Below are 19,034 nucleotides of genomic sequence, written 5' to 3' on the forward strand. Positions count from 1 at the left end.
GTTTAATTGGCAGCTTTAAAAATGTCTAGTGGTATGTAAAATAACGGAGCATCTTCACTTGATGAAGCTGTAGATTTGTTGGAATACAGTCACTAAGACAGGGGTAGAAAGTGACAAGGGACAGAAGGAGAGCTGGGAGGTCAGGGAAGTCTCTGTGGAAGAGTTGTACACGCCCACCACCCCTTGGTCCCTTACCTGAAGCTCTAAATTCCAAAAGGCTCTGGAAACAAAGTGGTTTTTTTTGGTACCAAAACTCATTTGGCAGAAAAACCTAATTTAAACTAATGTGAAGTAATTTATAAATATAATATATAATGATAACTAAATAACTTTAGTTATTCTACTCACTGTGAAGATCAACCTGTTTAGCTGCAGAAATATTAATGTTTGATGTTGGAGTGTTATCTCAGCCCCTTGCGGGGGGAGGGACAGGAGGAGATGTTACCTAATATTGGGACATTGGGTCTGTATACCGCATTGGCACTGTCTTATTTTTTTTTTATTTTTATTTTTTGGCCGTGTTGCGCGGCTTGTAGGATCTTAGTTCCCCAACCAGGGATCCATCGAACCTGGGCCCCGGGCAGTGAAAGCGCAGAGTCCTAACCACTGGACCACCAGGGAATTCCCTGCACTGTCTTTTAAAAGATCATAAAATTCTGAATTTTGAAGCATATCTCGACCCAAGGCTTATGGATAAAGGACTCTGGATTGTATCTGAACTGCAGGTTTATGGGTAGATATCATTTAGATGTGTGAAGATGTGGAGAGGATTTTAGGAAGAGGAAAAAGCATCTTCCCCCAGCATCTGGGATCTAGGTATAAGTCGTTATCCAACCATTATGTTTGCTTTAAAGGCAGAGATGACCTGCATTTCTGATAACTCCTCTCCCTTAATTCATGATTCATACGCAGTTGGAGGGCTGGACTTTCTGGGTTTGGCTTTTCCCTGCAGTATTAATGCCCTCCTTTTCCCACAAATCACCTGACTTCCCCGAAAACTCTGTAACACACCCTTTGGCTAAAAAAGAGCGTTAGGCAATTGGTGAAATTCCCCAGTCCCTCCTTTCTCCCCCTGTGGCCTGGGATAGAGGAATCTCAGGCCTCAGTATGCAGTTCTTGTTTCAAAAGCAGAGGGAGCTCCAAGATCAAGGCTGAGTTCCCCTTTCCCTAAGTCATGGTCTCCCAGCCCGCCTCTTTGTTTGGATCAGGGAATTTCAGACATGCACACTGGGGCAGAGAATCACAGGAACGGAACCAGGACAGGGAGGTGGAGGTTCCTGCACCCAGGCCCTGTGCTGCTCTTCCTGGGAGCCGGCAGTGTTGCCCGGCACGCCCACTGGCAAGAGAGACGGGACTGACCCACTTGTTCCCATCAGCTTCTGAAGGTAAAAACCTTAAAATCAAAGAGCAGAGCTTTGATGGAGGAAAAAGGAAGGCAGAAAACTTTACATAGGAAGGTTTTGGGCAAAGATGGAGGGCTGGAAAGAGCAGAACTCAGAGGGAGAATATAGACCACTTATTTCTCTTAGGTTGACCCCATCCACCCCCATGTCACCCCACCACCTACCACTGTTTTCAGGGTTAGAAGCATATTTGGCAAGACTTTTCTAAGAACTATGGGGAGGTGGCTTGTCTTTTTAGTAAAGGTTAAAGAAAAAAAAAAACAACTGGAAAATTAAGGTGGGAAATTGAGGGAATACCTTTCCTTTCTTTTCATGTTTCTTGTCATTCAGCTGTCCCTTTTCTCCTTCCACATCCAACCCTGTCTCAGACCACTTCTCCCAAGGTCACTGCCTTCCCCTAGGAAAAGAAGCTTATTCCTCCATCAGTGGTCGCTGGGAGAAATACATGCAATAATACACAGTCAGAAGAGCTGGTTCGAGGTGATAAGGGGGATCCTTGTCAAAGGAAGAGGGAGACGTATCGTAGGTGGATGGTCATGATGGGGAAAGACTCCTGAAATCCTGAGCGGAGAAGGGGATATTTATTGTTCTGTTAGGGCAGGAGGAAGACTGACCGAGTCGGGGCTGGGGTGGGTGTTGAGTGTGAGGGAGGAGAACAGAGGAAGCAGAAAACTGGGAGAAATTACTCATTATTTTGGAGAAAAACTGGGAGAAGGTCCTGAGAAGCCAGAGGAGAAGGATAAGATGTAGTTTCAGTCTAGAACCAGGGCGAGTGTGAGAGGATGGGTGTCGTCCAGTGATGATTAATGATACGACTCTGTTGAACCTCTGTGTTATTCTTACCAAGGTGACATTGACCCCTTACCACCCAAGCAGGTGCCTGTGTGGTTGTTAGACAAATACAACCAGGTTTGCCACCGCTTTAGGTCCAAAGTCTAGAGGTACAGAGAGCCAGGACCAAGAGACGGGCTGCTCACCAGGGATGGACAAATTGCCAGAGATGTGGTGAGTGATCACGGGTCTATGGAGATGTATATGGACCCCATTCCCTTCATCTTCTCAAGAAAATGGCTCAGATCTGAAGCCTGGGTTTTGCTTTGACCTAGGCCTGTTTGCTTCATTCCAACCCAAGTTTCTCCTCCATGTGCTGGTGCCCTTCGCCTTTCCCATCCCTTCTCCCTGCACTTGTCCGCTGGCACCTGGGTCACCCACCTCTCCATATGCCTTTTTTATTTTTTCAGGTGCATTGTCCTGTTTTCCCTTTTGGCATGGGTTTATGCTGAGCCTACTATGTACGGGGAGATCCTGTCCCCCAACTATCCTCAGGCATACCCCAATGAGGTAGAGAAGTCTTGGGATATAGAAGTTCCTGAAGGGTACGGGATCCACCTTTACTTTACCCACCTGGACATAGAGCTGTCCGAGAACTGCGCATATGACTCAGTGCAGGTATATTGTAATAAGCACGTAAAGGATGGGGCTGGGGTGGTGGACTGAGAGGAGGCAGGAGGGGGTGCCACCGGCATACAGTGAGCTGGGCTCACATAGTCCTAAGATGGGAAATGGTCCAGTCTCTCTGTCACTTTTTCTCTGACCTCCATACCAAAATATTACCCTTTCCTAGCTTCTTTTGACTCTTCTCTTAGATAATGTCAGGAGGCCTTGAAGAAGGGAAACTCTGTGGACAGAGGACCGGCAAGAATCCCAACTCCCCAGTGGTGGAAGAGTTCCAACTCCCATACAATAAACTCCAGGTCATCTTCAAGTCAGACTTCTCCAACGAAGAACGTTTCACTGGGTTTGCTGCGTACTATGTTGCTGTAGGTAAGGCTCACCCCTCTGTGTGCCTCATTGATCCAACCACATGATTAGAAGCCGGACAAACATTGAGCAATGCAGGGAGTGAGGGTTCTGTTTATAACTCTTATGAAGTGTTGACTTGGCTTGGATCCCTCCATGAATTGCTTTTGTGAAATTCAAATGCATAATTGTATCCTGGTGATGATGATTGTAATGATAAAAAAGAGATAATAAGCAGTAATTTATTGAGAACCACCTTGAACTGGGCACTGTGTTAAGAACTTTACCTATATTAATTTAATCTTCACCTCAATTCTTAAACTAGATGTTATTATCTCTACTTAAAGATAGGGAAAGTAAGGACTAAGGAAGTTAAATAACTTGCCAAGACTCACACAAGGAATGCATGGTATTCAAACCCATTTAACATATGGCAAACAAACTTTCAAATTCTGTGTGCGTCTCCAGCTATCTCCAGGGTAAAATGAAGTCAGGACATCTCATAAAGCCAAAGTATTGTTTAGATTTGACAGAAGTGCCAACATCATATAAAGTAATACATGTACTAATTGTTCCTCCCTGCAGAAGATATTATCAAGTTAAACTTGCACAGTGTTGTCTCTGGAGCTGAAATGCTGTGTTTGTGAGAAAGGTCAAGAGTCTCTGGCATTGAGAGCTCCACTATAGCTGTGCAATGGTAGAGCGCAACTCTGGAATCATAGTTCACAAGAGTAATATAGAATAATACCTTCCTGAAATGTGATTCATTGAATGTCTTTAAGCAACAGACCCTTCCTACTTTTCTTACCCTTGCAGTGTGGGGCTTAACCTCATTCTTCCTTCTAGGTCTCTGTCCTTGACCTCAATCTTTCTCTACTCTTTGTAGATGTAAATGAGTGCACAGACTTTGCAGATGCCCCTTGCAGCCACTTCTGCAACAACTTCATTGGTGGTTACTTCTGCTCCTGCCCCCCAGAATACTTCCTCCATGATGATATGAAGAATTGCGGAGGTGAGCTTGGCATCATGAAGGGTGTGTGTTCCCTGGAATTTGGAATGGCTTGAGGCTTCAGTAGGGGGCTTGTCTACCCTTTGATTTTGATTAGCCTCAGCCTTGTCTTGGCATCTATTTTTATTTTTTATTTTTTAGTAGTTTACAAGCTGATTTCTTTCTTTCTTTCCTTTTTAAAATAAATTTATTTACTTATTTATTTTTAGCTGCATTGGGTCTTTGCTGCTCCACGCAGGCTTTCTCTAGTTGTGGTGAGCAAGGGCTACTCTTCTTCGTTGCACTGCGTGGGCTTCTCATTTCGGTGGCTTCTCCTGTTGCGGAGCACGGGCTCTAGGCACACAGGCTCAGTAGTTGTAGCACACAGGCTTAGTTACTCTGTGGCATGTGGGATCTTCCTGGACCACGGCCCGAACCCGTGTCCCCTGCATTGGCAGGTGGATTCTTAACCACTGCGCCACCAGGGAAGTCTGACATCTAGTTTTAGTTACCCATAAACTGAAGGGGAGCTACAAGAGTGGAGGAAGACAAACATACAGGGTCAAGTTAATTAATTGGAGAAGAGAGATAGGTGCCTGTGAAGAGTCAACCTGGGGCTCTCCATAACCATGAAAGGCTCTATCATGAGCAATGTGATAGAAACCCAATAGGTATTGGGTATCTCTGCTGATATGTATTGGGTATGAAATTGTGGCATGTGGGCTTCAATCAATCAGTGTGACAGTCAATCAATGTGAACTGTCAATTCATGAGAAGTATCATAGAAAAAGGCAGGGACTCCTTTGCTTGACCCTATATTTGATTCTCCTTTTCTCTTTTTCTCCCTTAGTCAACTGCAGTGGGAATGTATTCACCACACTGATTGGGGAGCTCACAAGTCCCAATTATCCCAGTTTATACCCAGAGAACTCAAGGTGTGACTATCAGATCCTGTTGGAGGAGGGGTTCCAAGTGGTGGTGACTATGCAGAGAGAAGATTTTGATGTGGAACCAGCTGATTCTGCGGGCCACTGCGCTGACAGTTTACTTGTGCGTGATGGATGATGAATTTTTCTCCCAACTCACACAGAGAGATTTCTCCTTGAAGACAAGTTATATAGCTTTCTGCCCCTTCTTTTCTTTTTTTCCCCTCCTTATTTTATTTTACTTTTATCCCTTCCATTTTGCCTTTTTCTTTCAGTTTTTTCTCTCTTCTGATTTCATCATTTTGTTTCTCTTCAGTTTGTTGCAGGAAACCAGCAATTTGGTCCTTACTGTGGTAATGGATTCCCTGGGCCACGAACTATTGAAACCAAGAGTAATGCTCTCAATATCATCTTCCAAACTGATGAAACAGAGCAAAAAAAGGGATGGAAATTTCGTTACCATGGAGATCGTGAGTAACTTAGAAGTTGCTCTTTGGTTGGTGGTACCAAAGTCCTTGCACAATGTAAAATCAAAACAGGTAGATTGTTGTATGGATAGGTATCCTGAGAATACTCCACTTCCTCAGCAGGATCTAAACCTGTCAGTAGTTGCTAGAAATGCCTCAACTTCTAGGAATCTTTCAATTGGACTTGTGAATGCAGACAGCTTAGGGGTGGTTCATTTGTAATGCCATATTAATTAATTAATAATTTTTTTCGCCACACCATGTGGCTTGCGGGATCTTAGTTCCCCAACCAGGGATAGAACAGGTGCCCTCGGCAGTGAAAGTGCCAAGTCTTAACCACTGGACCGCCAGGGCATTCCCTGTCATATTATTTTAGACACCTCCGTATTGGGATGCTGGGCGTCAGGATTGAGGATGACTGAACAACTGTAGAAAGTGTGAGAATGATGTAAATATCATAGAGATTCTCCAACTATTTGGTAAAAAGTTGTTTCCTATCCTTTCCAAGCAATCCCTTGTCCTAAAGAAGTCACTGCCAATTCTTTTTGGGAGCCTGATAGAGCAAAATATGTGTTCAAAGATGTGGTGAAGATAACCTGTGTGGATGGGTTTGAAGTTGTACAGGTAAAACACTGTTAGAGTCTTCTCTTTAGTCCCTAGGTCAGGATGGGTGTACTGGAATTGTCTAATCGTTTACCGAGTGTTCTTGTTCCAGCAAGGTCTAACACCTTCTCCATAAAGAGAACCGCTCAGGATCTTTAGTCTTTCCTTGTCAATCATGAAGATCCTTGGGCAGCTTGACATTCCCTTTTTGGCTTTGGTCTTCCTGGGGCAGGGGGACTGATAGGCTGGGACAAAGTTGTCTTTTAGCCCCAACTCCTGGGTACTTTGGGTCATTCTGCTACGATGTCCCCAAGCTTCTTGTGGTGAGGACTCCTCATTGATCCAGGGCCAGAGATCGATTCCATTTCTGGATTTTGATTCCCTAAATCTCTCCTTATAAATTAATGGAGATGTTTATTATTGTCCAGGGAAGTGTTGGCTCGACATCTTTCTATTCTACTTGCCAAAGCAATGGAAAGTGGAGTAATTCCAAACTGCGGTGTCAACGTATGTACCTCTTTAAAATGGGATTTTTTTTTTTTTTCCTCCCAAAGGGAATGGAAAGATTAGTGCATTAAGATACAAATGCATGGTTTCCTCTTAGGCTTGTGAGAGAGTAGATTGGGTTTTTGAAGGGAAGTCAGTCATGGAGTCCCAGCCCTGATCTGATCCCAGGCCAACCAGACTAGCAGGTTTCTTCCAAAGAAAGAGGCTATGAGATTGGTAGAGTTAATAGCATTATATGGGTCCATTCCTTCAGAGGCCTCACCAACCACTGAGAATCAGGTTCATCCTTGTAGCTTTCAAGGGGCTATCAGACCTGGCAGGACTCAGTGGGCTAGGGTGTTGAGGGATGCCAGTTGGAGACCATGGCCACAGAGAGGCTGACATGGGGGGATTCATCCCAGGTGTGCTTATGGATGTGGGGAGTGGGGAAGGAGTGAGGAACATGGCTGGGAGGATGGACTGGCCCAGTGACTCCTCCTGGGAGGAAGTGGCCATCCTGACCATCTCTCTCCTGCCTTCCTCTTGTAGCCGTGGACTGTGGCGCTCCTGAACCCATTCAGCATGGTAGAGTCGAAGATCCGGAAAATACTCTATTTGGTTCTGTCACTCGCTACACTTGTGAGAAGCCATATTACTACATGGAAAATGAAAGAAGCGGTAGGTTTCTTTGACTAAAGAAAAGAGAAGGAAAGAATGAGAGTGTTGGAGGGTGAATCACACAGTCTTCCAGGGTTGGGTGCTCCCTGTGGTGGAAGCATGAAGTCCTAACCACTGAGCCACCAGGGAAGTCCCCTGACCAACTATTTCATGTAGAATAGGAGTAATGATTCCAGCTTCAAGTCACTATTCTATGACGCCTGACTTTCTCGATGGAGAGGCCTTGGTGGCGCTGGATGAAGGTCTGGATGGCTCACAATACGTCCCACTTCATTGCTTTTAATTAAATTTATTTTCCCACTTGACACACTTTCCCAGCCTCTACCATAACCCTCTTCCTTCTGCTTTGGAGACTGTTCCTTCCCCTCCCTTGGCAGGATAGGGGCCAGAGGGATTGTTTGGAGGATGTTCTCAAGATTCTTTTCTAGTTGGTTTGATCTGATCGCCTCCTCAAATCCCAGAGGTGCTAAGGCTCTGAACGAAAAGGCGGGGTGGGGGGGGACGGACTCCAGAAGATGTGATGGTGAGTGTGTCCCCTGTCCCTTGTGCTGTTCCAGAGGAGTATCGCTGCGTTGGCAACGGGAGCTGGGTGAATGAGCTGCTGGGCGCAGAGCTGCCAAAATGTGTTCCAGGTAATCAGGGCCCAGGTTTGGGTAGAGAGCACGGCCACAGGTGCGGTTGCATGGGTCTCACCTTCTAAAAGTAGCTGTAATCTTCTTGGGAAGGGACTTGACAGTCTGGGCTGCCAGAGTCTAGCTCAGTCAGGTGGAGACAAAGCTGGGCCGTGGACCTGCCAGGGCCTTGGGGAATTCATCAACCACACTGTCAGGCCGATGGACGGGAAAGAGAAAAGTCAGCCTGTGACAATTGGTGTCAGAGTCTGGGCCAGTTAGGTTTGGTAATGTAGATGTAGTAAGGGCGTCTAGGATTGCTAAAAACAGGGCCTGAAATAAGAGAGTGAGGAATCAACACTCAGAAACAAGACTACTCGAAGAGCCTAGTTATTATATTAAAAGTCTATCTGGTAACAAGATATAGAGGAATAAAAGAAATAAGGGGTTGCATAGAGATCAGAGTTGAGTAGAAGAAAGCTCCCAGGCAAAGCCAGAATAATAATAATCATCCTCTTAGTAACAACAGTGTGATTGAGAGCTAGGTACCGAGCTAGCTCTCAATCAAATAATCAAATGCAATCAAACAATTGCATTTATTATCTCATTCAGTTAAGTCTTTGCAACAACGCTCTGGGGTAGGTGTTATCGGTCCCGTTTTACAGTTGAGGGAATTCAGTGCAAGTTCACAGAGTTAGGAAGGGGCGTGGGTAGGCTTTGAACCCAGGTCTGTCTGTTATGCTCAACTCAGAGTGCATTCAGGCTGACTAGTGAGGGATTTAGGAAAGCCCACTTTATCTGAAATAAAATTCCGTTTTAGTTATATTCGGCAATGGCAAAGCAATCAAACCTGGATCCAGTCAATGGGGGATGAGATGAAAGATGGAAAAAGAGAACCCTCCACGGGTTACTAGGAGGGACTCAGCTGCAATTAGGACTTGAGAAAAGAAGGTGATAAGTGTTTGATCTGGCCATCAGAGGAAGGTAGAATGCTCGCCTCCCCTACCACTTATATGAGGACAGGGTTGCCCAGCTCTGGCTCCCAGCTGGGACCCCGGCCCCATGTGCCGAGCCTGGGGTGCAGTGTCCTCCCCACACTGTGAGTTAAGCCGTCCATAGTGTGAGGCTCGTTTGGGTTCAGTAATTGGCACACGGCCTCAGTTTAAACCAGTCTTTCCCACAAGCCTGCTTTTGGCACTGGCAAAGTGGGATGTTTGGTCCTTAGGTAAGTTCAGGATGAGTCAGGCACTGAGATGGTTGACCAAATATTTGGCTATGTTGTGCTGAGAACGCTGAGGTCCAGCAGGTGTTTGAGTGGTTGTAGAATTTGCAGGGGGCCAGCAATCTACCCTGCTCCCTTCCCACCTTGTTCTTGTTCCTCCCTAGTCTGTGGCGTCCCTGGTGAGCCCTTTACAGAAAAACAGAGGATATTTGGAGGCTCCATTGCAAAGATTGAAAGTTTCCCCTGGCAAGTCTTCTTCTCGAACCCCCGGGCCGGCGGGGCTCTCATTGATGAGCACTGGGTTCTGACAGCTGCCCACACCGTGGAGGGAAACCGTGACCCAGTGATGTACGTTGGATCCACCTCAGTGGTCACCTCGCAACTGGCAAATGCCCAGATGCTCACCGCTGAGAAAGTGTTTATTCATCCCGGTTGGAAGGTCCTGGATGCCTCGGAAATACGGAAGAATTTTGACAATGACATTGCGCTGGTGCGGCTGCAAGACCCAGTGAAAATGGGACCCACTGTCTCCCCTATCTGCCTGCCAGGCACCTCCTCAGAATACAACCCCTCAGTGGGAGATCTGGGGCTGATCTCAGGCTGGGGCCGAACAAATACCAAAGATCATGTTATTAAGCTCAGAGGAGCAAAGTTACCCGTTGCTCCCTTAGCAAAGTGCCGGGAGGTGAAGGGGCTAAATCCCGGAATAGATATAAATTCCTTTGTTTTCACTAAGAACATGATCTGTGCTGGAGGTGAGAAGGGTGTTGATAGCTGCGAAGGGGACAGCGGTGGGGCCTTTGCTCTACAGGTCCCTAATGAAGAGAACCCCAAATTCTATGTCGCTGGCTTGGTGTCCTGGGGCCCCCAGTGTGGTACCTATGGGATCTACACTCGCGTCAAGAACTACATTGACTGGATCATGAAGACGATGCAGGAAAATAGTGCCCCCAGTGTAGGCTAACCATACAGGTCCCACCAGCCTCTCTAAGGGCTGTGACCCATCTGTTGCTTTCTGTTCCTCACAATAATCCCATTATTTCACCATGACTGAGAGAAGACGTGGGAGTATGATTTAACTAGAACTTGATTGTTGGGATACCTGGTTGGAGGTGGGGTTTGATCATGTCGTTGTGTTGGTCATTCAGTGTAGTTGGAATTCCTGGGGTCCTCTGCCCTGAATCTGTCCTGTGGACAACAATGTGGGAAGGGACGCTTACCTTGTACTCTTCCACTGGGAGCCCTCTTTCCTGATGATTGCCTCCTGTTCCAGTTCTGACTCTGAAATTCATTGTGGGGCACACCCTTGATTTTTGTTTCCCCTTTACCTGTTTGCAGTTTATCATTATCAGTGTCTACTATCTACTGGTAATAAAGCATGTTTATAACCCAGTTCTGGCTGACTTGTCTTATTCCACATCAAGACTTCAGCACCATAGAAAGGGAGTGGGATGGGCTGCTGTGTCCTGGAAATTCAGGCCCCTAGCAGCTAATATTTAATTGTCATGAAAACAGGGAATTCAGTTTCTGTCCTCTCTTCCAATGGACATTTACTGAGTATTGTGGATTAGCATAACGTCAACACAAGGTACCGTGTTCTGTTTTTGAAATTCATCAAATGTACTTGAACCTCACTCAGACAGCCACAGAATTGGCTGTTTAAGATCTTTAAGTCTAAAATTTTGTGGTATAAATTGTTTCAATATGTCTCCTGAAAATGAATTTTCTTTTAGTGTGCATTTGTATAATACAATATTATGACTCAATGAAAAAGAAAAACAAAAGAAATTCAGCATGTGCTCATCTGCTTTCCTGGTGGTTTTGGTTAATTTGTCAGTCAGGCAACAACGTCTTCCCTGGATCGAACTCTGCACCGAGATGTTATAGCTCATCTTGGTGAGGAGGGACCCAAAGACTCTCTTCTACTTTTTTCCAAGGGAACAGAAAAACAAACAAGTGAACAAACAAACCACTCCTCATCCCCACAAAATGATTAGTGGTGAAACAGGACCAGACAATAGAGACTAGTATTTTTTTTAATTGAAGTATAGTTGATTTACAATCTTGTGAAAATATATATATATATTCTTTTTCATATTCTTTTCCATTAGGGTTTATTACAGGATATTGAATATAATTCCCTGTGCTATATAGTGGCACCTTGTTTTTCATCTATGTTATATATAGTAGTTTGGAATCTGCTAATCCCAAACTCATAATTTATCCCTCCCCCCGCTTTCCCCTTTGGTAACCATAAGTTTGTTTTCTATGCAGAGATTAGTATTTTTTAAACTGAGCACAGGAGAGCTATCTTAGGGTGGCCATTGCACTAACAAGGTGTCTTACGAAAGCCATGGCCTGAGATTAAGAGTTCAGGGACACTCTGGTCTGTTTGACGTGACACGTGGCTTTCAGGAGAACAGTTTTTATCAGAAGCCAAAAGGGGTATATTTGTGGCCCATCAAGAAAGGACTTTGATCTTCCATGGACCAAAAGAGCAAAATTCAACAGCTGACCTTAGGCTGGTGGTTAACACATGATGAAGTAACCAGAACTCTAATCTAAAGGTCTGAAGAACCAAATGGGACTTCCCTGGTGGCCCACTGGTTAAGAATCTGCCTGCCAAGGCAGCGGACACAGGTTCGAGCCCTGATCCAGGAAGATCCCACATGCCGCGGAGCAACTAAACCCGTGCGCCACAACTACTGAGCCCGCATGCCTAGAGCCTGTGCTCTGCAACAAGAGGAGCCACCACAATGAGAAGCCCGTGCACTGCAGCGAAGAGTAGCCCCTGCTCGCCACAACTAGAGAAAGCCCGTGCGTAGCAATGAAGACCCAACACAGCCAAAAAAAAAAAAAAAACACCAACAATAGGAAGCTACTGGAAGTATCATGTCAAATCAACCAAGCAGCATAAAGCCATTTACTTTATTCCTTAACTCTACACCTGCCAACTACCTTCCCCTACCTGCCTGTCATTACATGTGCCATAGAGTTGACAATGTACCCTGGACTACAGAGTTTTGGGCAGGAGAAGGGGGATTCCTCTAGAGAAAAAAAGAACTGGAAAAATATTAAGAAACATGCTTGTGATGTAGAATTTTTCCTTCTTTTTAATAATTGGAGGAGTAGAAAAAAAATCAACCTGGAATCTGACAAATAACAGAAAAAGGAAGTCCATCCCTGCCAGAGAGAATCTTTAGTCTACCTGGGTTCTGCCCTCGCAGATGGGCCGAGGTATTGGTGAAAGGATTCGCTTGTGGCTGCTGCCTTGGACAGTAGGATGGGTCTTTTTTTTGCTTCGTTAACTGTACTACCAGCTCATTTCCCTGGGTGAGGGGCAGGGAAGGGTTTTAAGTGAATCATCATCAGAGACTTTGGAGCTGGGAAAGGCTCATCACCAAGGCCTAGAAGGGCTAGAAAATCATTCATTGTGGCTTAAAAGACATCAATCGTACGGCCTTGCAAGTCGCTTGGGAATAACGTGTGTGCTTCACCTGAAACTCAGGAAGAGACTTAACTTTTAAAAAAGGTGAATTGTCACATTTCTTTGGTCAGAAGAAAATGGACTGGTGGATAAGCTCCTCACGCTGGGGGAAAAAATGGAGCCAAGAGGACTTTACGGGAAGGACCCTAGTTGAAACAGGACTAGCCCAGAAGGGGCTTGAGGAATTTTGGGATTCTCAAAAGTTGCTTTTACCATGATTTCTAGAATCAGAAAAATATTCTATGAAAATGTGACTTTTTACTTTCTGCATAGCTGTTCTTTTTTTTTTTTTTTCCAATTTTCCATGCAACATAATCAAGAATTTATTTGAAACACCTTATGATATGAACTGAAATAAACTTGGCAAACTACAATTATCCTGAAGTTTTATTCCATGAATTCAAATCGACCTACTCCTGAAACCTCCCTGTCCCAATTCCCCAGGATGGCTTTTCTACAATGATTTCAAGTGTAGCACTGCCCGAGAACCTTCGGGGCGTGACCGTGTGGGCCCGATGCACTTGGTGGAAGAAATCAGCAGCAACTAAGCTTCAACTGTGACAACTTGAATAATAAGCACATACATGGAATATTCTCCTGAAAGGCCTCCAAAGTCATATACTCCACTTGTCATCAATCACCTAATTTTTCCACATGGTTTTAAGACTTTTGTGCCTTGATTCTGTTAAAAATGTCAACAAACACTAAATCAGACCCAGTGTTTTCATGTAAGCAAGTTAGAGGACTAGTCTCTGGAATTTGATAGATGTAGCTAGTTAACACTACTACTGCATTTCTAAGTGCTTGGTTTTATGGGTGGATTCCAGGGCTATTTCAATACCAATTAAATCAAACACACTTTCATAAAATTGTCATTTAAAGAGGATTCTGAAACTAAATGATGGAAAAGAACCACTGGAAATAAGAGGGGGGATGGCATGGGGCGAGGGGTAGGGGGGAAAGCAAAGGAGAAACTGTAGGAGGGCAGAGTACAGCTGGCACTATATCTCTGTGATGCTCAGACACACTTGCGTGTCTAATGATATTAACTTGATTTGCCTATAAGACAGACTGATCATCAGAATTCTTAACTTGGCTTTCAATCACGTGACAAAATTGAAAAGTTTAACAAGGAAGGTTTGTGAAGTGGAAGGCAGGTAGTGGATTTTCCAATTATTATGCTTGCATTTCAAACTCCTGTTTTAGACTTTTCAAGTAAGCATGCACGTTCCCGAAGCTATGGTACTTGGCTAAGTACACGAGCACCCCTGTCACACACTGCCCCTCTCCCTGCTGACAGAAGCTGCAGTTGCAGATCCCGTGACGCGGTGGGCAGTGCCCGTTTGGGTCTAGCAGAGCATCCCTGACTTCTTCACCATAAACAGTTTCGAGGGCAGGGACCGCAGAACTGGCCTCGAATGCCCCAGCACTCTGGGTTTCTGCAGTTTGTCTTGGTATCGATAGTTTTCTGGCAGCACTGATGACAAGTCGATCCCAATGAGCGGTTATAGATCTTCTCTCCAGAGTTGTTGCAGATGTTGTCCAATTCTTCCCATGCGATTTCGTCCATGGAGCGAATATATAGGGAAGGGTCATGCAGCCGGGGCGACGACTTTGGCGCATGTCATCTTCGTTCATGTAGCCGGCCAGGGGCTTCCTATTTCTCACCAACATGTCCTCCTCCTCCTTCTCCCCCTCCCCCTCCCCCTCCTCTTCCTCTGTGGGCAGGGCGCTGAGCCACCCAAGGACCTGGGACCTTGACCTGGTGAAAGGACGAGCTCTCGGCTCAGGGTTTCTCCTGCAGGCTACACCTGGGAATGTGCGCCTTCGGGGTGTCTTTGGACGTGAACTGGGGTCTGGCAGGGAACGCCTTCCAGGGAAGGAGCCAGGGAAGCTTTCTAATTCTGACATTAGTTTTGCAAGCATTGCTTTGTTTTGCTTTATATTTAAAGCCCTTTTCTCCCAAAAATTCATGCCACTTTCGTCTTCTGAAACAGAATTGGAATCGGTCACGGAATTCTCTGAGGGCTCGGGGTGGGGATGGGGCCGCTGCTCTTTTGCTGGCTGCTCCCCGGTGTTTCTTTTCTTTTTCTTTTTTTAAATTTATTTATTTTATTTATTTAGTTTTGGCTGTGTTGGGTCTTCGCTGCTGTGCAGGGGCTTTCTCTAGTTGCAGCGAGCGGGGGCTACTCTTCGTTGCGGTACGAGGGCTTCTCATTGCGGAGCACGCTCGGGCTCTAGGCGCGTGGGCTTCAGTAGTTGTGGCACGCGGGCTCAGTAGTTGTGGCTCACGGGCTTAGTTGCTCCGCGGCATGTGGGATCTTCCCAGACAAGGGCTTGAACCGGTGTCCCCACACTGTCAGGTGGATTCTCAACCACTGCGCCACCAGGGAAGCCCCTCCCCCGGTGTTTCGAGTTGGGAACTTCATGGCCACCCGGAGAGGTCCGGAACGTCTTCACTGACTTTGGTCCGACAGCCCGCACGGTCTGCCCGCAGCCTCATTCCACCTCTGAGAAACCACAAAACGATTCATCCTCAGAGTCGGTATGAAAAACACTGGCCATTTCGTTAGTGACATCTGGCCTTGGTTTCTGTAAAAATCCACAGTGGTCTAACACATCTTGCACCTCACTTTCTGAAAAGCTGCAGGAAGATTCATTAGCAGAGTCCTCATAAAAACACTTGCCGGTTCTTCACTGATAGCTGACCTGAATTTAGGTTTTGTGTTCGCAAAATTATCAGAAGCAAGCTGGCACAACTGTCATCAGAGGATGACAAGGTTTCCATGGAAATCAGCTTCACATATCTGAATATCTTGAAGTTCTTCTTTGCTCTGCCATCCTTTTGCAGCATGTGGCGAGCGTCGATGCTGGGGCCGGCTCTGGGAGCAGGGAGAGCCCAGCAGCCTTGCCCATCGCTGTCCCACCTCTCAGGGGCCGGAGTCCCAGCCGCGTGGGCCGGGGGGCGAGGTGCGCAGGGCCCGGGTGGAGGGCAGCTGTTTGTTTGTTTGGTTTTTAAAAATTAATTAATTAATTAATTAATTAATTAATTAATTAATCTTTGTCTGCCTTGGGTGTTCGTTGGGTAGCACGGGCTTCACATTGTGGTGGCTTCTCTCCTTGCAAAGCTCCGGCCTCTAGGCGCGCAGGCTTCAGTAGTTGTGGCTCGTGGGCTCTAGAGCACAGGCTCAGTAGTTGTGGCGCACGGGCTTAGTTGCTCCGCGGCATGTGGGATCTTCCTGGACCAGGGCTCGAACCCGCGTCCCCTGCATTGGCAGGCTGGTTCTTAACCACTGCATTACCAGGGAAGTCCCCAGCTGTTCTTTTTTAAAATTAAAAATATGAGAAAACTACTTCTCAGCTTTATTGAGGTATAATTGACAAATAAAATTGTAAGTTAATTAGTGTAGAATGTGATGATTTGATATACATATATATTATGAAAAGATTTCATCTCTCAAGTTAATTCACATATCTCTCACCTCACATATTTATCCTTAAAAATTTTTTTTTTTGGTGCGAACATTGAAGTCCTACTCTCTTAGCAAATTTCAATAATACAATATAGTGTTATCAATTATAGGCACCATGTTATACATTAGATCCTCAGATCTTATTTACCTTATAACTGAAAGTCTGTACCCTTTTACCCATCGCTCCCTATTTCCCCCATGCCTCACCCCAGGACAACCTCTTTTCTACTTTCTGTTTCTATGAGTTTACCTTTTTTAAAAAAAAAAAAATTTAATTAATTAATTAGGCTGCATGGGGTCTTAGTTGCGGCATGTGGGATCTAGTTCCCTGACCAGAGATCGAACCTGGGTCCCCTGTACTGTGAGTGCAGAGTCTTAACCACTGGACCACCAGGGAAGTCTCACTTTTTTTTTTTTAATACTTCATATATACGTGATATCATGCAGTATTGCCTTTCCCTGGCTTATTTCACTTAAAATAACATCCTCCAGATTCACCCATGTTGTTGCAAATGACAGGATTTCCTTCCTTTTTAAGGCTGAATAATATAATATATATTGTGTGTATACACACACACACTATATTTTCTTGATCTATTCATCTGTTGAGAGACACTTAAGTCATTTCCATACCTTGGCTATTGTGAATAATGCTGCAATGAATATAGGAATACAGATATCTCTTTGAGATAATGGTTTATTTATTTTGGATATACACCCAGAAGCGGGATTGCTGGATCATATGGTAGTTGTATTTTTAATTTCTTGAGAAGCCTCCATACTGTTTTAATAGTGGTTGTATCAATTTACATTCTCAGAGACAATGTACAAGGGCTCCTTTTTCTGTACATCCTTGCCAGCATTGATATTTCTTGTCTTTTTGATAGTCATCCTAATAGATGTGATAATAGATAATAGCCATCCTAACAGATGTGAGGTGATATTTCAATTTTTTTTTTTTTTTAGGCCATGGCAGGATCTTAGTTCTTTGACCAGGGAGCAAACCTGCACCCTCAGCAATGAGAGCGTGGAATCCTAACCACTGGGCTGCCAGGGAATTCCCTCATTGTGGTTTTGATTTCTATCTCCCTGATTATTAGTGATGCTGAGCACTTTTTCATGTACCTGTTGCCCATTGTATGTCTTCTTTGGAAAATGTCTATTCAGGTTCTTTGCCCATTTTTAAAAATTGGGTTATTTCCCTTTTTGCTATGGAGTCATATGAGTTCCTTGTTTGTTTTGGATAGTAACCCCTTGTCAGATAGGTGTTTTGCAAATATTTTCTCCCATTATGTAGGTTGCCTTTTCATTTTGTTTATGATTTCCTTTGCTGAGCAGAAGCTTTTTCATTTGATGTAGTCCCAATTGTTTATTTTTGCTTTTGTTGCCTTTGCTTTTGCTGTTTAATAAAAAAAAAAAATCATTGCCAAGACCAATGTCAAGGAGTTTACCCCTATGTTTTCTTCTGGAGTTTTATATTTTTAGGTCTTATATTCAAGTCTTTAGGATTAAAGACTTAAAATAAAGTTGATTTTTGTGTATGGTGTAAGATAGGGGTGCAGTTTCATTCTTTTACATGTGCAAATCCAGTTTTCTCAACACCATCTATTGAAAAGACTATCCTTTCCCCATAGTATATCTTTGGCTCTTTGTCAAAAATTAACTGACCATATATGCATAGATTTACTTCTGGGTTCTCTATTCTGTCCCATTGATCTACGTGTCTGTTCTTATGCCAATTCCATACTGTTTTGATTAGTATAGGTTTGTAATATAGTTTGAAATCAGGAAATGTGATGCCTCCAGTTTTGTTCTTTTCTCTCAGGATTGCTATGGCTATTCAGGGTCTTTGTGATTTCATACAAATTTTAGGATTTTTTTTTCTATTTCTGTGAAAAATGGCATTGGAATTTTGATAGAAATAGTACTGAATCTATAGATGTCTTTGGGTAGTATGGACATTTTAACAATATTAATTCTTTCAATCCACAAGCGTGGAATAGCTTTCTATTTATTTGTGTCTTCATTTTCTTTCATCAATGTTTTATAGTTTTCAACACATAGATTTTTCACCTTCTTGGTTAAAATTATTCCTAAGTATTTTATTCTTTCTGATGCTATTGTAAATGGAATTATTTCCCTAATTTCTCTTTCTGATAGTTCATTGTTAGTGTATAAAACACAATTGATTTTTGTATATTGATTTTGTATCCTGCAACTTCACTGAATTCATTTATTAGTTCTAATAGTTTTTGTTTTTTTTTTTTTGGTGGAACTTTTCGGATTTTCTATATATAATATTATGTCATCTGGGACTTCCCTGGTTGTCTAGTGGTTAAGACTCTGCTCTCCCAATGCAGGGGGCCTGGGTTCTATCTCTGGTCAGGGAACTAGATCCCGCATGCATGCCGCAACTAAGTGCATGCCACAACTAAGACCCGGCATAGCCAAATAAATAAGTAAATATTTTTAAAAAATCTACAAACAGCACATTAAAAAAATAATATTATGTCATCTGCAAATAGAGACAACTTTACTTCTTCTTTTCTGATATAGATGCCATTGATTGATTGATTGATTGATTGATTTCCCAATTGCTCTGGCTAGGACTTCTAGTACTATGTTGAACAAAAGTGGTAAGAGTGGGCAGCCTTGTCATTTTACTGATCTTAGAGGACAAGCCTTCCGTTTTTCACCATTTAGTATGATGTTAGCTATGGTCTTGTCATGTATGGCCTTTATTATACTGAGATACATTCCCTTTATATCCAGTTTGTTGAGAGCTTTTATCATGAAAGGATGTTGAATTTTGTTAAATGCTTTTTTTTTTGCATATATTAGGATGATCATATGATTTTTATCTTTCATTTTGTTAATGTGACATATCACA

General features: G+C 44.0%; 1 protein-coding gene and 1 pseudogene across 4 annotated transcripts; one reads left to right on the forward strand and one right to left on the reverse strand.

Annotated features, from left to right (window-relative positions):
• The first annotated feature begins 1,159 nt into the window (after positions 1-1,159).
• C1S (complement C1s) lies at positions 1,160-10,576 on the forward strand. 3 transcript variants are annotated; one of them, XM_082350005.1, is made up of 12 exons: positions 1,160-1,385; positions 2,330-2,408; positions 2,645-2,852; positions 3,050-3,227; positions 4,090-4,215; positions 5,042-5,241; positions 5,434-5,587; positions 6,093-6,208; positions 6,616-6,694; positions 7,223-7,351; positions 7,909-7,983; positions 9,349-10,576. In XM_082350005.1, the coding sequence occupies exons 1-12, from the start codon at positions 1,175-1,177 to the stop codon at positions 10,146-10,148; spliced, it is 2,355 nt and encodes a 784-aa protein (XP_082206131.1). In that variant the 5' UTR covers positions 1,160-1,174; the 3' UTR covers positions 10,149-10,576. The 3 variants fall into 3 exon arrangements, with proteins under 3 accessions (XP_082206131.1, XP_082206132.1, XP_082206133.1); XM_082350006.1 differs by having other exon boundaries at positions 1,221-1,385; positions 2,277-2,408; XM_082350007.1 differs by having other exon boundaries at positions 1,267-1,385; positions 2,280-2,408; positions 9,349-10,296.
• A 3,181-nt stretch (positions 10,577-13,757) lies between these two features.
• On the reverse strand, positions 13,758-15,615 carry LOC309609076 (cell division cycle-associated protein 7-like; annotated as a pseudogene). The gene is made up of 2 exons: positions 15,059-15,615; positions 13,758-14,720 (listed from the first exon to the last, which is right to left on the reverse strand). The product of its transcript is annotated as a cell division cycle-associated protein 7-like (transcript).
• Positions 15,616-19,034: the final 3,419 nt, after the last annotated feature.

This window comes from Balaenoptera borealis (assembly GCF_965194805.1).
Source record: "Balaenoptera borealis genome assembly, chromosome: 13".
In the NCBI taxonomy this organism is placed as follows: domain Eukaryota; kingdom Metazoa; phylum Chordata; class Mammalia; order Artiodactyla; family Balaenopteridae; genus Balaenoptera; species Balaenoptera borealis.

Excerpts from the sequence above, each read along its gene's own strand:
- C1S (XM_082350005.1), top strand. The coding sequence starts at position 1,175 with ATGGTCTCCCAGCCCGCCTCTTTGTTTGGATCAGGGAATTTCAGACAT. Across the intron at positions 6,209-6,615 it reads ATGGGTTTGAAGTTGTACAG|GGAAGTGTTGGCTCGACATC; the intron begins GTAAAACACTGT and ends ATTATTGTCCAG. Across the intron at positions 7,352-7,908 it reads CATGGAAAATGAAAGAAGCG|AGGAGTATCGCTGCGTTGGC; the intron begins GTAGGTTTCTTT and ends GTGCTGTTCCAG.